Source organism: Kogia breviceps, chromosome 2 (genome assembly GCF_026419965.1).
Source record: "Kogia breviceps isolate mKogBre1 chromosome 2, mKogBre1 haplotype 1, whole genome shotgun sequence".
NCBI classification, from domain to species: domain Eukaryota; kingdom Metazoa; phylum Chordata; class Mammalia; order Artiodactyla; family Physeteridae; genus Kogia; species Kogia breviceps.
The window spans coordinates 19,969,620-19,986,180 of record NC_081311.1 but is presented as its reverse complement, the minus strand read 5'-3'; the positions used below and the strand labels follow the sequence as shown (position 1 = coordinate 19,986,180).

Sequence of the window (16,561 nt, the reverse complement as noted above, 5' to 3'; positions counted from 1 at the left end):
CATCACCACAAGGATAACCATACCTCCTTTTATAACCATACCTGCCTCCCTCCTTCCCTCCCCCCCCTCCCTGAAAAGCATACTCCTTCCCAACCCCTGGTAACCACTAATCTATTCCTCACTTCTATAATTTTGTCATTTGAAGAATATTATATAAATGGAATCATGCTGTATATAATCTTTTGGTATTGGCTTTTTTACTCAGTGTAATTCACTGGAGATTTATTCAGGCTGTTGCGTATCAGTAATTCATTCCACTTTATTACATTTATAATGTTCCATAGGATGGGTATACCACAGTTTGTTTCATCATTCATCTGTTGAAGGACATCTAGATTATTTCCAGTGTTTGTTACAAATGTCCATAGTAGCTTTATTTGTATACAGATTGTGTGAACATATGTTTTCTTTTTTCTGGATTAAATGACCAGGAGAGCAATTGTTGGGTCATTTCATAGTTGCATATTTCATTTTATAAAATGCCAACCAAACTGTTTGCTGGAGTTGCTGTACCATTTTACATTCCCAGTAGCAAGGTATGAGGGATCCAGTTTCTCTGCATCCTCTCCAGCGTCTGAGATTATCATTATTTTTTGTTTGTTTTAGCCATCCTGGGACCTGTGTAGTAGTATCTCGTGATTTTAATTTGTGTTTCCCTAATGACTAATGATGTTAAACATCTTTTCATATGCTTTTCTACCATGTATCCTTTTCAGTGAAATGGCTGTTCATGTCTTTTGCCCATTTTCTAATTGAATTGTTTGGTTTCTTTTTACTGTTGAGTTTTGAGAGTTTGTTATATATTATACATACTAGTCCTTTGTCAGATGTATGGTTTGCAAATATTTTCTCATGGTCTATGGCTTGTCTTTTCATCCTCTTAACAAGGTCTTTTGCAGATAAACATTTAAAATTTAGGGGAAGTTCAATTGATCAGTTTTCCTTTTATGGACCATGTTTTGGTGTCAAATCTATAAACACTGCCTGGGGCTTAATCCTGAAGATTTTCTATTTTTTTCTGAAAGCTTTATAGTTTCTATTTTGAGTTAATTTGATCTAGTTTGAGTTAATTTTTTTATCATGGTAAAATACATATTACATAAAATTTACCATTTTGAAGTATATGATTCAGTGGCGTTAAGTACATTCACAATGCTGTATAGCCATCACCACTATCTAGATCCAGAATTTTTTCATCATCTCAGACAGAAACCCAGTACCCATTAAGCAGTCACTCCCCATTTCTGCCCCCCACACAACCCAGCCCCTGGCAACCATCAATCTGCTTTCTGTACCATGGATTTGCCTGTTCTGGATATTTCATATAAATGAAATCGTATAATATGTGTGGCCTTTTGTGTCTGGCTTCTTTCACTTAGCTAATGTTTTTGAGGTTCATTCATGTTGTAGATGTATCCGTGCTTCATTTCTTTTATGGATATATATTCCATTATGTGGCAACACCATATTTATTGTTTATCCATTCATCAGTTGATGGACACTTTGGTTGTTTCCACCTTTTGGCTCTTGTGAATAGTGCAACTATGAACATTTCACTTACAAGTTTTTGTTTGAATACCTGTCTTCAGTTCTTTTGGGTTAATATTTAGAAGTGAGTTAATTTTTTAATAAGGTATAAGACTTAGGTTGAGGTTCTGTTTCTCTTTTTTTTTTTTTTCTTTGCCTATGGATGTACACTTTCTTCACCATTTTTTTGAGAGGGCTCTCTAGCAAGGGCCATTTTAAAGAATATTGTAAAGCTTTTGGAGAATCACTAGAATTTCTGTATGTATACAGTAATTTTGAAGAAAAGCAAAAGAATTTGTAATGGAGCATTGTAAAGATAGTTTGGTGGGTTTTACTGGGATTTTCTTTATATTTGTGAAAGTGTAGGCTTGGATGTTTCTATTACAGACAAAGCAATTGTATTTTCTATGTATTGAGGTGATGAGGGAAAGAGAAAACAAATGAGCCACGAATAGTTTTATCCCATGGATGACAGGAAGCCATTTAAGGTTATAAGAAAGACAGACATAATCAGATCAAATGAAAAGATGGAATTTAAGAATGACAACTCTTGGTAGGATGGAATAAGGGCTCTGGTCAGGCAAGACTGACACAAATGTGTAGAAAGGTTTTTACACCCGGTTTAAGTGAACTCACATGCATTTTCTGTGGCATTTCTGACTTAGAAGCTTGAAAAACACCTTGAGAAAAATCAGCCTCAGACTAATAAAACTGGCACCATTTTACATATACTGCTTATGACTTGTTAGTTTTTGTTGAATTTTTTCAAACTCAGGGACCTAAAATCTTACTCCTGAAACTAACTTGAGGAGAAAACTTCTATTTAAAGAAGTCTACTTAGCTGCTATCTTTAGGGGGCTATTAATATTGTTATTTCCCTTAGACTACTTTATTCCCCTGCTCCCAGAAAAGAATATTTTCACATTAGTGGGTGAAATAGGCTTGATTTCCTACTCTTAGTAAAACCACTGAACTTTATTACAAAATACTATGAAAAAACTTCTGGGTCAACTTTTTAGTGAAGGAGAATAGAGTGTATGCATTAATAAGTAGTGATTACTAGAGTAATCATTAAGTTTAAAGTTTTCACTTTGGAAACCCAATTTTTCACTTGATATTGTACAAATTCTGAGAAATGGTAGGAAATTACTACTTGACTTGCCTTATCAGTCTGTTAGTAAGTTTGCAATGCCCTTCTAAACAAGTGTGAAATTCACCTGTTTCTTTAAAACTCATGTAACTTTTTATTATAACAATAATGTATTTAAATGCTTTAAGTTACCTGTAGGACTGATTTTTAACCAAATCTTTAAGCAATTGCTTCTGTAAGATGTGCTGTTTATCCCATTGCTAACTTTATTCCCTGGCACATTGCTGTTTCCCTGGGCCTGTACATTCCTTAGTGTAAGAAAATGTTATGTTCTCTAGGAAGTTTCCCCTTGTGATGGGTAGAATCCTTTTCACTGGGTTATAGAAACCTCTGAACTACTCTAGGAGCTCCCAGAAGGATTTGATTCGACATTCCATCCATACCTTTAGTACAAGGCCTGGCACATAGTGGATGCTCAATAAATATTTTTGAAGGAAGGAAGGAGGACCTCTGACATATATTTATATATAGCATGTTATTTAACTGTGGCCCATTTATCAGTATTTCAGACTAATTTAGGAGTTCTCTCTAAGCATAGAAACCACTTATTTTTATATTGTATAAGCAAATTTATTAGGGTGAGTAAAAATTCTTTAGTCTTTTCCTTTTGGTATCCTAATCTTCCAGAATGGTATTTGGTGATATGTGTCTTATGGGTAACTATATAATTGAGATATAATTGACATAACATTGTATATGCTTAAGGTATACAATGTGATGATTTGATACATGTATAGTGAAATACAATAATAAGGTTAGTTAACACAGCCTTACATCACATACTTATTTTGTTGTTGTTATGGTGAGAACATTAAAGTTCTACTTTCATAACAGCTTTCAAATATATAATACAGTATTGTTACTATAGTCATCCTGCTGTACCTTAGATCCCTGGAACTTATAACTGAAAGTTTGTACCCTTTGACCTACATCTCCCTATTTCCCCCACCCCTCAGCGCTTGACAACCACCATTCTACTCTCTGTTTCTATAAGTCTGATGTTTTAAAATTCTACGTATAAGTGAGATCATATGGTATTTCTCTTTGTTTTGTATGACTTACTTGACTTAGCATAATGCCATCAAGGTCCATCCATGTTGTTGCAAGTGTCAGAATTGTCTTCTTTTTTATGGCTGAGTAATATTTCTTATTCTTATTCTTATTCCAAGTACATAAAACTTTGAAACTTCTTGTGTTAAAAAGCCATACTAAATAATGAGCTTTTTTAAAAAAAGTTATTGAAGTATAGTTGATTTACAATGTTGTTAATTTCTACTGTACAGCAAAGTGATTCAGTTATACATATATATACATTCTTTCTCATATTCTTTTCTATTATGGTTTATCACAGGACATTGAATAGAGTTCCCTGTGCTATACAGTAGGACCTTGTTGTTTATCCATTCTATATATAATAGTTTGCATCTGCTAATCCCAAACTCCTAATCCATCCCTCCCCACCCGTCTCCCCCTTGGCAACCACGAGTCTGTTCAATAATGAGTTTTTGAAGTTTTAAAAAGGTCTGAGTGTTTTGAGTCATTTCTAATCCTATTTCCCCTTTTTGGTGTCATTTCCTCAATTTTGACAGATTCTATAAACTCTGAATTGTTTAATGTTTAGGACAGAATGTAGACTAAAAGTCTCAAAATTTCATAGCCCTCTTATGTTTTATGATATGTTTCATTGTAAAGTGGACTAGGAGACAGAAATTGTGGCTTTGAATATTCCTTGACATAAACAGTGTGATTTTTGGCAGGATGTTTAGTCCCCCAAACCTCCAGATTATTAACCTCTATCTCATTGTGTAGTTGCAAAGGTAAAATAAGATAGAAAGGTGTAAGAGCATGGTATAAAACATATAAAGTGTTACACGTATATAATACATTCTTTTATTATTAAAATGGGTGGTTAGGTATATTTTCCTCTTTACCTTACTCATCTAAAAATGCAGTCATCAAGAGTTCTTTAAACTCTAAGCTTTTACTTATCAATGTTTCTATTATCAGTTTTTGTGTGTGTGTGTGGTACACGGGCCTCTCACTGTTGTGGCCTCTCCCGTTGTGGAGCACAGGCTCCGGACGCACAGGCTTAGCGGCCGTGGCCCGGATCTTCCCGGACCAGGGCACGAACCCGTGTCCCCTGCATCGGTAGGCAGACTCTCAACCACTGCGCCACCAGGGAAGCCCTTTCAGTTTCTTAAACCAGTGCTGGGACAACAAAATGAATCTACTACAACAGTTCCTTGCTTTTTGCTGTGTTTTAATAAAATTAGTTTATAAGAATCAGCAAATTCAGTTACACATAAGTTTATTATCTAACTCTGTTCCTCCATTAGGCTAAACAGAGCTTTTTGGGGTTGAGGAATAGGTTAAAATCCAGCTGAAGGCAATATTTGTGGGATTTCTTTTTTTAAAATGACTTATTCATAGCCAGTGACCTAGTGTGGTAAACTAAACAATTGATTTCTTTATTAATTGATGTCCCATTTATTGAGTACCCACTTAGTCTGTACTTGGCCAGAGCAGCATGACATTTACTAATATATGTGAGTTTGTTTGTTTGCTTTTTTAAAAACTTTCATTCTCCTTGAAATTTTTATCTGCTAGCAGTAAACTATTTTAAGGAGTTCAAATGACCTTATTATAAAAAGCTTCTAAGAAAACTACGTTCCAAATATTGGTTAGACCTTTAGACTGCTTATAACCCAGCTGGATATGAAAAAACGTTTCTTACAGTTGGTGCTCTGTGCACCACATTTTGGGATAATAGCAAAATGATGATAAATACCATAGGCTAGGGCTTCCTTGGTGGCGCAGCGGTTAAGAATCCACTTGCCAATGCAGGAGACACGGGTTCGAGCCCTGGTCCAGGAAGATCCCACATGCCTCTGAGCAACTAAGCCCGTGCACCACAACTACTGAGCCTGCGCTCTAGAGCCTTTGAGCCACAGCTACTGAAACCCCTGCACCTAGAGCCCGCGCTCCGCAACAAGAGAAGCCACCGCAATGAGAAGCCCGCGCACAAGAGTAGCAACGAAGAGTAGCCCCCGCTCGCCGCAACTAGAGAAAGCCCGCACACAGCAACAAAGACCCAAGGCAGCCATAAACAAATAAATAAATACATACATAAATACATACAGACATACATACATACATAACATAGGCTAGTGCCAGTCTAATAACAGTGTAGCAAAACCTAATTTTTGGAAGAATATAATATGGCCAGGATCATTCCATTAATAGTGGATGTTATACTAAAAAGAAGAAAAAATGGCCGTTTACCCTGTGGAGAACACATATAATGATCAGATATTCATTCTTTAGTTGAGTGTTTTCTCCCAGTTTTTAAATTAATGAATTAGGATGTGGAAGACTCAGTTATAGAAAAGCTCATTTTTCACATTTCCTTCACTGATTAGTTGCTTTCTAGTCATAAAATCAGAATTTCATTAAAGCCATATGATATAAAGTGTTTTTAACCATATTTCATGAATTTTTTGGGTAGTACACTAAAATAATTTAGGTAGCGTTTAGAATGTTCTGCATGAGATTGATATTGGCAAGTAAAAGAAAACAGTTTTAATATTGTTTTGCAAAAATTATTTAACAGAATAAGTTTACATTTCCAGGACCAGAATTAATGCAAGAATGTTTAATGTCTTGCAGTGAGTTTGCTTGGGCTAAGTTGAGTCAAGGCAGCTTTAGAAATGAATTCTGTCAGAGAAGACTATTATTAGAGGTAAATACAGTAATCTCACTGGTTGTTATTGTGTTTAAAAGATGAGATCAGGTATCTCTGGTCTTTATCAGGGATTCAGATCCCTAAGAAAAAAGGTGGCTCTTGCCTTTTCCCTTCTGGATCTACCTAGACACTATTCTGCTGAGAGGGAATCCAAGGCTGTGAAGAATCTTCAGAGTTTCAGGTCCACAGATATTTCTCTCCCCTTAGTTTTCTACATAAATAGAAAAAGAATACTTGGAATTTTTCACATTTAATTTCCCTTATTATGAAGTGATTCTTCTTACTAGGCAAATAATCAGTTGAATAAATACCATTTTGTAGTGAGAATTTTTTTTTCTGTTACCCAGTCATTTATATTGAACAGGTTGCATTTGTTACCACCTGTAGAGAAAATTGTGTTAAGCAAAACCGTCTTTACAATTTCTTCTTGAAAATTTGTTTCCTTTTATTCTTCTTTGTTGCACATTTTTTGCACTTTCTACATTCAGTTCAAAAGAACAACTATGTAAAGGGATACACTAATCAGTGTCCTGTTCTCTTGATTTAGGCTTTTGCCAAGTCACATCTAAAAGTTAGAGGAAGTATTCCTTCAGTGTGCAGTGACTGTTACTGTCTGCTAGGTCAGTGATACTCTTAAGTGTGGTCCAGGATCTGGTGCCAGTCTGCAGACTGCAATCCGTGACAAGTCCAGAATATAATAGTAAGCATTTAGAAACTTCATGCAGTTTGACATTGCCATGACATCTAAATGCATTATTTTGTATTTTACAAAAATACTGGTTTACAGCAAATTGGAGAAAGTCCTTCACCACAGACAATCTGAGAAGCACTGGGTTAGATGACTTCATCAACTTCTAGCACAAGCCATCACAGCCTGGGGCTGGGGATGGATGTTAAATAACTGTCCTGTTGATCTAGCTACAGTTGGTTGATTAGGTGCTCAGCTGTAGCAAAGCCCAAATGAATTTGTTTCCCTGGCATAAAGTCAAGGATTATCCTAAGTGTCAGTAATAATTAAATGAATCAGCTGTTCCTGTGGTTTCTGAATGACTTTTTATTTTTTCTTACTTGGATTTGAAGCACTATCTGCTAAAGTTATATAGTCTGGCAACCTTAATAATTCCTACATTTTCCCTGGAATTTATTGAATCATTTGAAAAGCTTACAAATGTGTTTCTCTCATGTGTTAATAAACTAAAACTACATTCACTGTAAAATAGTGATCATTAAATATGGCCAGAGTTTGGTCTAATGTAAAAGCATGAGTAAGAGAGGAAAGAGAATCTCCACTAACAATAATCACTAATTGTGAAAATTTTCTGTCTTAGGTGTGGCATTTTACTTTCAGACATTTTGATCATTGCTCCTTTAAAAAATTCATATAGCAGTTGATGACATTACTATAATTGAACCACAAATTTTCACTAGCTCTGAAAATATCAATTTCCAATTTAACATTGTAATCTAAGATATTTTTACCTTAATAAAAAATTGTTCTAATAATTTTTGAAAAGCTACATTTTAAAGAAAGTTACCACTGTTACTCTGAGGGCAAAAAAAAAAGTGCTGCATGACCTGTGTAAACTTTGAATTTTATAATGAATTTAGGGCTTCGCTGGTGGAGCAGTGGTTGAGAGTCCGCCTGCCGATGCAGGGGACACGGGTTCGTGCCCCGGTCTGAGAAGATCCCACATGCCGCGGAGCGGCTGGGCCCGTGAGCCAGGCCGCTGAGCCTGCGCGTCCGGAGCCTGTGCTCCGCAACGGGAGAGGCCACAGCAGTGAGAGGCCCGTGAACCACAAAAATAAATAAATAAATAATAATGAATTTATTATGAATGTCCTACTTTGTGTTTATTAATGCAGATAGCAGGGAGAATTGGCAGACTTGAAGCATGAGTTCAGATGCTAGCCAAGGCGTGGTCACTACTCCTCCTCCTCCCAGCGTGCCTCACAAAGAGAGGTATTTTGACCGCATCAATGAAAATGACCCAGAATACATAAGGGAGAGAAACATGTCTCCTGATCTACGGCAAGACTTCAATATGATGGAGCAGAGGAAACGAGTTACTCAGATCTTGCAAAGTCCGGTGAGTCAAAATAATTTGAAGGCTAAATTTTTCTTCCTTTTGGAAACCTTGATGCAATGATACTCTCAGGTTAGAAGAGGGGTGGAGGAAGAGTGACTAGTTGTCCCCAATCTTTCAGAGGCAAAATAAGCACCTAATTTATAAATTTAATTTGCAAGGCTTTAATAATAAACTGGTATCGTCCTGGTGGGATAAATTTTCTTGAGTGATTTCTGAGTGTAATGTTTCATTAAAGGAGGACAAAAGATGCTACTGAACTCAAGGATCCCCATTACAGACTGAATATCTGTGAAGAAAATAAAGGTATGAGTGAAGTATTAGGAACCAAGAAATAGATACACCCCATGACCATACTTTCTTCTTCCTTTGGGTATCTTGACACTCAGAGCAGCATAGGAAGACTTAAGGTTCATGAGGATGTCTGTGATTTGGCAGCCTAATGTAGGCACACATATATGCATACGCACCAAACTAACTAGATTAAACATGGATTCTAACCTTAACTCAAGCTGAAAATTCTGTCTGCACAGTAATATCCAGACTTTGTAAATCATAATGAAGTGATTTGTTAGGTTTCTTACAAACCTTTAGTGGAATTGTAACGGTCACATATAAGTTTTAGAAAATGAGTGAACAGCTTGATTTAACATGCAAAATGGATTCATAGCTTTATGTATAATGAAGACCATGGGCCCCTTAAGACAGAATTCAGCATACAAAGACACACGATGCCCAGGTTGGGGTTCTATTAGATTTCCAACTTAGGTACTAAAATAAACACCAAGACATAGAACTGCCTGAGGTGGCCCTGGTGAAGCATTTTTGTTGTGCCCTTGTGGATTTAATCACAGAGGCTGAGTCCAAAGCCAAAGAGGAATTCCACTCCTGAGTAATTCTTGTATATCAATGGCTTAGATAAAAGCAAGTACAAGTTATAAAAGCAAGGCAAGCTTTGAGGAATTTAAGTATAGCTTAAATGTAAAGCTATCCTTTAAATAAACCCTTAAAGAAACCTTTTCCCAATGAAAGGGAGACTAACCAGAAAATTCATCATGAGGGACTAAATGTTCAGTGCCTTCTTTTATGCAGACTAGTTTCTATGTTTTTAAATACTTGAAGAGCATGCTAATTATATAGATATATTTCCTTCCATAAAGAATCTCCACTTCGAAGAACAAACTCATTAGCCAAAGGATTATGGTAATATATAGAATGAAGTAACTGAAAGAACGATATGAAGTTCAGATTTTGTTCAAGATTATTAAATATTGAGATTTCTTTGGGAAGTGCTCCAAAGAGGATCATTCAGTTCTAACTAAAGTTTAAAAGGAAAAAGTACCAAACTGCATTTCTATGCCAGGGTTTTAAAAAAATAATTTCTCCACTAAACTAACGACAATATAACAGTGAGGAGATTACCTAATGTTTTTACTTCTGTATTGCTACCTGTAGATGGGCTTAAAAGTATCAATTTTACTTATGCCCAGGGGAACTTAATGAAAGAATGGGAAAGGGCAGGTATATAGATTGTCATTTCCATGTTCATATAGCAAGAGTGATGATAATTTTTAGCTCAGAGAGAAACAAAGAAAATTTAAAAGAATTGTAGATTGATCATTTTTTTCCTAGATCATTGCTAGTGAATTTAAAACCTTGTTTGTGAAAGACTTGGAAAAGTGTATACATTTTGTCTTTCTGCCATGTTTTAGGACAATGGCTTTCAAATTTCTTTTAATACAACAAACTTTTCACCACAGGAAATGATACATGGTGGCCTGTATTGCTAAATAACAAAACCTAGCAGCTTAAAACAAGCTTTTATTAGCTTGTCATTTCTGTGGGTCAGGAATTCAGGAGCAGCTTAGCTGAGTGGATCTGGCTTAAGGTCTCACATAAAGTTGCAGTCAAGACATCAGTCAAGGATGCTGCATCTGAAGGCTTGACTGGGGTGGAAGTTTCTGATCTTAAGATGGGTCACTCACGTGACTGTCAGCAAAAGGCTGCAGTTCCTTGCCACATGGACCTTAACCTGAGGCTGTTTGAGTGTTCTCCCCCAGAGGGAAGTATCTGAGAGCAAAAAGGAGCCTGCAGTGCCTTTTATGACCTAGTCTCAGACATTAAACAACATCATTTCCACCATATTTATTAGTTAGAAGTGAGTCACTAAGTTCAGCCCATACTCAAGGGGAGAGGAATTAAGCTCCACCTTTTGAGGGGAGGATTGTCCACTCTCTGATCACGATTTATTTTAAAAGTATCACAGTCTGCCACAGTTTATTTACCCTCCTTCCACATGCAAAACACACTCACCATCTCCTAACACCCCTGCAGAAGTTTCATCCCATTACAACATTAGCCTGAATCCAGAATATCATCATCTAAATATGGTCCAGGTATAGAGGATACTCCTCAAGTGTAATTTCTTAAGTACAGTTCCTCTCAATCTATAGACCGGAGAACTAAAGAGACAAATTATCTGCCCCCCACACACCCAGTGGTGGGACAGGCAAAGATAACTGCTATAGACATTCCTGTTCAAAAAGGGAGAAAATTGGGAGTACAAAGAAGTCACTGGTCCATAGCAATTCTGAAATTCACCTGGGCAAATGTTCGGCAGTCCTTTGATGAAGACTCAGTCCTTCTACTTAGTAGGTATGAGTCTCCCTAGTTCTTGGCTCTGCCCTCTGAGCTTTTGGTTCCACTTGTAGAGGTTTTAGAGTTCAAAGAACTCTTTCCTTTTTGTACTCTCTTTGTTTCTTTAAGTTCAAGCTGATAATGTTTCTGTGAATATAATTTTCTTAAAACCTTTGTGTCTCCTGTGAATATTGGGGTTCACTCTGTTGGACAAACCCATAACCAATAAAGATCAAAATCAAAGGTATTACTAATTCATGTCTGTAAGAAACAAATTTGTAATCCTTCTATTTTAATTGCTGAGTTCATTTGGGAAGAAAGGAAATCAGGAGAAAAACTAATAAAAGCAAAGTATAATACTTTTTTTTAAAGCACTTACTATGTACCACACACCTATTATGTATCAAATCCTATTTAATCCTCAAAACAACTCAATCAAAGAAGTATTACTGGGCTTCCCTGGTGGCGCAGTGGTTGAGAGTCCGCCTGCCGATGCAGGGGACACAGGTTTGTGCCCTGGTCCGGGAGGATCCCACATGCCGCGGAGCGGCTGGGCCCGTGAGCCATGGCCATTGGGCCTGTGCGTCCGGAGCCTGTGCTCCGCAACGGGAGAGGCCACAGCAGTGAGAGGCCCGCGTACCACACACAAAAAAAAGAAGAAGTATTACTATCCCTAGTTTACAGTGGAATAAACTGAAACTTAGAGGCATTAAATAACTTGCAGAAGTTTTTACAAGCTTAGTTAAGTGGTGGGGTCTGGATGTAAACTCCAAAGCTCACACCCTTACCCACTAGGCTGTACCACTTAAAGAATTCAATAACTATGAAAAAATTCCACTCATATATTATTGTTTCATTCTTCTTCAGATTCTCTTGCTCAAGTTAATTCAACCCAACTCAGGAAGAGTTTCGAATCATAAGACATTTTGGTGTCTGTAAATTTGGATAACAAACTTGACACCTTATATCCTTGAGCTGAGAAAATAAGAGCAATTTGTCTCATCCTAACTCCAAGTTATTACTTCTTTCTAGGAATTTAACAGCCTTTTGTCATTTTTTTTTAATTTAAGAAAGTATTTGTCTTAGAAATTAAGAGCTGGTGAGTAAACTTGTTTAGCTAGAGATTTTGTTAATGCACTTGGGAGAATCCATAAGTTTTCTTTGACCAATATATTCCTCATATATATGTCTCTGATGACATATATATGATTGCCCTTATCTCGGAATGAAGTGTCCAGGGCAAACTGTTAGAATTAAATGATGGACCTCATCAAAGTTAAAGAATCATGTAAGTTGAAAACTAATAGCGCATTGTGCATAGTAGATATTTAGTAAATTCTGAATACATGGATGGATGGATATATGAATAGCTGAGTGGGCTTTGAGTCATTAACAACACTTGAATGTTGTCCAACAAGCTCCTACTGAACTTTACTGCTTAAATGACAATCAGTTGGTGGGTTTCAGAAAAAGAATGAACGTTCTTAAGCCATATCACTATAAGAAGCAATTTAGACTTGTTAACGGAAGTGTGCAACGTTACTCTGAAAGATAGGACAACAGGAGTGTAGGTGGTGATCGCTCAGGCACATGACACACTAACATTTCTTAATAAAAGGGCAGTGTGTAATGCTTCAAACTTATTTAAAGATAGGAGAAACTTCAAAGCCATATACATGTTAGAATATCATTGTAATCAAGGCCTAAAATGTTAACAGATCACCTCAGTTAGAATAGTTGGTCAAAATTACCATGATTTATCTGGTCACTTCGGAAGTTTCAGATGCAAGTATTCTTTATTAACTTTGTTTGCATTTTTATTTTATACCAGCTTTAAGAAAAGATATTATTCTAACCTTTAGGTTTATATTAATTAAGACACATAGATACAGGAGAAAGATCATCCAGAAGAAAATTTGGTTTATTTGTGTTTTCTCCTTTCAACAGGACCAGTGGTAATCTATTTCCAAATGAATACATTTCTTAATGGAGAAATTCTAAGTAAGTCTGTTATGCTCCTAATCCCACTTTAGGAGAGATCGAATAGCATAATTGCAGGGTGCCTTGGGAGCAGCAAGTCTGTAATCTGTTTTTCTTTTTGTTCCAGTTTTTCTTTCTAGTAATTATTATGAGGTAGAACATCCAGATGTGGATATTTAAAATCCAGTTCTGATACTTATCAGTATTCTGTTAACTGATTTTTGTAAGTTAGACATTACTTATAGGTCAGTCTGTGTAATTTTTTTTAGCCTTAACTAAAATAATCGCATCAAGTCAGTTTCTTTTATCAAATTGGTTCTCTTTTCTGTGATTTAAAAATAAAAAATCTTTCATCTATTGCCACTTTCTCCTGAAAGTTCTGATCTTAGATACAGAAGCCTTAAGATCTGATGTTTCAAATTACTCCTACTTTTGGTGTATAGTGTACATGAATATGTATATACTTAAAGCATATACTTTAAGAGTATACTTAAAGTATACTCTGACCTTACATGAATCTCAACTCTCTGACTCTTTTGTGTTTTTACAAGTTCATTTTTATCCATACCTTTATGAATTCAAAGTTTACAGGATCACTCCTTCAACATTGACAGGAGAAGTATCAAATGAAACGGGTGAGATTCAGAGAAGGCTTTAAAGGCAGGCACCCTCTCTCTAACTTAAACATTTTGTTTTCACCTAGTGATTTTTTTTTTTTTTAACCACACTTTTTTGGACATGTGTTTGATGAGAGAGCTGTCCAAACTATAATGTTCTGGGGACAAACCAAGTTTTCAAGTAGGATTTTGTTTGAGTTGAAGAATTAAATGACTTTTCAAAAATGTATAACCTTCTGTGAAGATTCATTTCTTATTTTAAAAAACTGAATTTCTCCCATTAGATGATGGACAAGCCTTATTACACAGGAGGAATTTCTCATTCAAGTGACAGACTGATAAGACTGTTTTCTAGAACTTCAGATTCTAGTGCTAATAACCTATGAAATGGATCTTTGCTATCATTAACTCAAGAGGACATCAGATTCTTTGCATTCTTTCCTTATATCTAGGAAAATATAGAAAAGAAGCTCTAACTTACGATTATAATAATTGAGCACTGAATAATTGTGTCCAGGAGACTCTAGAAGTGTGAAAGACACAGTCCCAGCCATCAGATATTACTGTATAGTAGAGTATGAAAAATAAATCACAATCATGGTAGCTACCCTAAATGTAGTATAGGCAAATGTTAAAATAATTCAAAGTGGGGTGAGAAGAGAAGAAATATGGAGATTCCTCCTAACTGTGGTGATTAAAGGAGAGACTTCAAGGAGAAGGTGACATTTTAAGATGAGTGTTGAGTAAAGGGTAAGAATTCATCTGGTAGAGGAACAGTAGAAGCCAGCATTTCCATTTGACGAATACAGTGAGCAAGGATAGAAAAGTACAAGTTGTGATTAGAGAATGTTCAGCAAACCTCATACACTACCAGAGCATGAGGTAGTAATGGGAGATAGAGCCAAAAATTGACCTAACAGATAGTAGAGATCCTGGAGTACCAGACTATTGTGACCTAAGTTAGAGGTCAGCCCATTTTCTCATCATTTCCAGTTTTAATCTGTTTATATAAATGTTTTATACATGCATACATGCATATAGTGTTTGTTTTGGATCTTGGCTCACCACCACTTAATAGCTATGTGACATTAGGAAACTCACTTAATTTGAGCTTCACTTTTCCTTGTTGGTAAAAATGGACCTCACATGGTGGTTGTGACAGTTTAATGAAATAACATAAAAGCATGTAGTGCAGTGCCTAGCACATAGTAGACAACTGTTTCTGTGGCAATGTATACATAGGGTTAAATACAATATCGCTAACTTAAAACATTTTTATGCTTTTGTGACAACACTTTGAAGATTATAATCATAATTCGTTAGACTGTATTTTGGTTTGTGAAGGCCTTAAAGAATCTATCACCCCGATGGCACTCTGCCTTATTCATGTTCATGTATTCATGTATTCAGGGACCGCCTTCTCTTCTCTTTTCTTCTCTGAGAAGGAAGATGGTTTATGCTGTAAAACCACATATGTATATGTGTTGTTTGATATTTTAACCTGACTCTCCTCTAGTAGAGACCCTAGGGAATTGTTGGTTTAATCTGACTTCAGAAGCCCCAGCATGTTATCTTGCTGCCCTGCTTATAACTGAGTTTCTCATTCTGCTTTGGTGGGAGAATTCCTAGCTATAAGAGGGCAAGTTTTGGTACTCCAAGATCTGCTGTATAATTTTTTTTGCTTTATCTATCATTATAACTTAATGCTCTAATTTAGCCTAAGAGGTTTACTCATATTTCTGATCACAGTACACCTGCTGCCTTATTAGTTGTACAGGCATACCTAAGAGATATTTCAGGTTCAGTTGCAGACCACTGTAATAAGACAAACGTTGCAATAAAGTGAGTCACACGAATTTTTTGGTTTCCCAGTGCATGTTAAAGTTATATTTACACTATACTGTAGTCTATTAAGTGTGCAGTAGCATTGTATCTAAAAAAACAATGTACATACCTTAATTTTAAAATAATGCTGTTGGAAAAATGGCCCTGATAGACTTGCTTGGCAGAGTTGCCACAAACCTTCAATTTTTAAAAAACACAATATCTGCAAAGTGCAATAAAACAAGGTATGCCTGTGTTTGGTTTCAGTGATACAACCCATCTCTGACAAAATTAGGCAAATATCTGTACCCAACTGAGAGTTCGAGATTTGAATCTTTATTCCGTTTACGTGTTAGCTGTGTAACCGTGAGCAAGTCATTGCCTATTTCAGGACTTTGTTGTGAGATTCAAATGAATCAACTGTAAAGGATTATTTTATTAACATTGAATTTTAGTAGGAATATGATTAACTATCCACCATAAAGACAAACAAAATTTTTATTATTTTAATGAAAGCTTAAGTTTACTGATAAATTTTTAAAACCAGCTGAAACAATTTTATATCATTAGTAAATTTTATACTGACTTTTATGGCTTAGGTAATTATCTGAACAATATTTCAGAAATATTTGGAACATAATAACTGAGTTATAAATGTTCATGACAAAAAATATTAAATCTTTTGGAATAGAAGAATTCGTATCTGTTGAAGCACTGTCAAGTATATAAAAAGGCTGGGGACATTTCATTTACTCTGAAAATTATTTTCTTCTCCTATACTGCATAGAAGCAATTCACTAGCCTTAAAGGGAAAATTCATATTTTTTTCTTAATTAATTTCAGAAGGGCTTATACATTCCTCTGTGACACCATGGATCATCTCAAAGCTTTAGGATGGTACTCACCATACTATGGGATAAATGGAAGTAAAAAAAAGCATTTTCACTGATAAAAAAAGCATTTGACCAGAGTCCTTGCCTCTGACATTTACCAGCTCTGT

At 35.9% G+C, this 16,561-nt stretch overlaps 1 protein-coding gene across 23 annotated transcripts in view; it reads left to right on the top strand.

The window, feature by feature from the left end:
- The window catches only part of ADD3 (adducin 3), a 126,581-nt gene that overhangs the window by 90,939 nt on the left and 19,081 nt on the right, over window positions 1-16,561 (top strand). For 14 of the 23 annotated variants that reach the window (XM_059052566.2, XM_059052561.2, XM_067024709.1 and 11 more), the window contains exon 2: window positions 8,283-8,506. In XM_059052566.2, the coding sequence (XP_058908549.1) occupies window positions 8,312-8,506 (195 nt within the window). In that variant the 5' untranslated portion in view covers window positions 8,283-8,311. Of the gene's footprint in view, window positions 1-6,978; window positions 7,120-8,282; window positions 8,507-13,087; window positions 13,142-16,561 lie in introns of those variants that run through there. The other 9 variants (XM_067024719.1, XM_067024716.1, XM_067024718.1 and 6 more) reach the window with 3 other exon arrangements.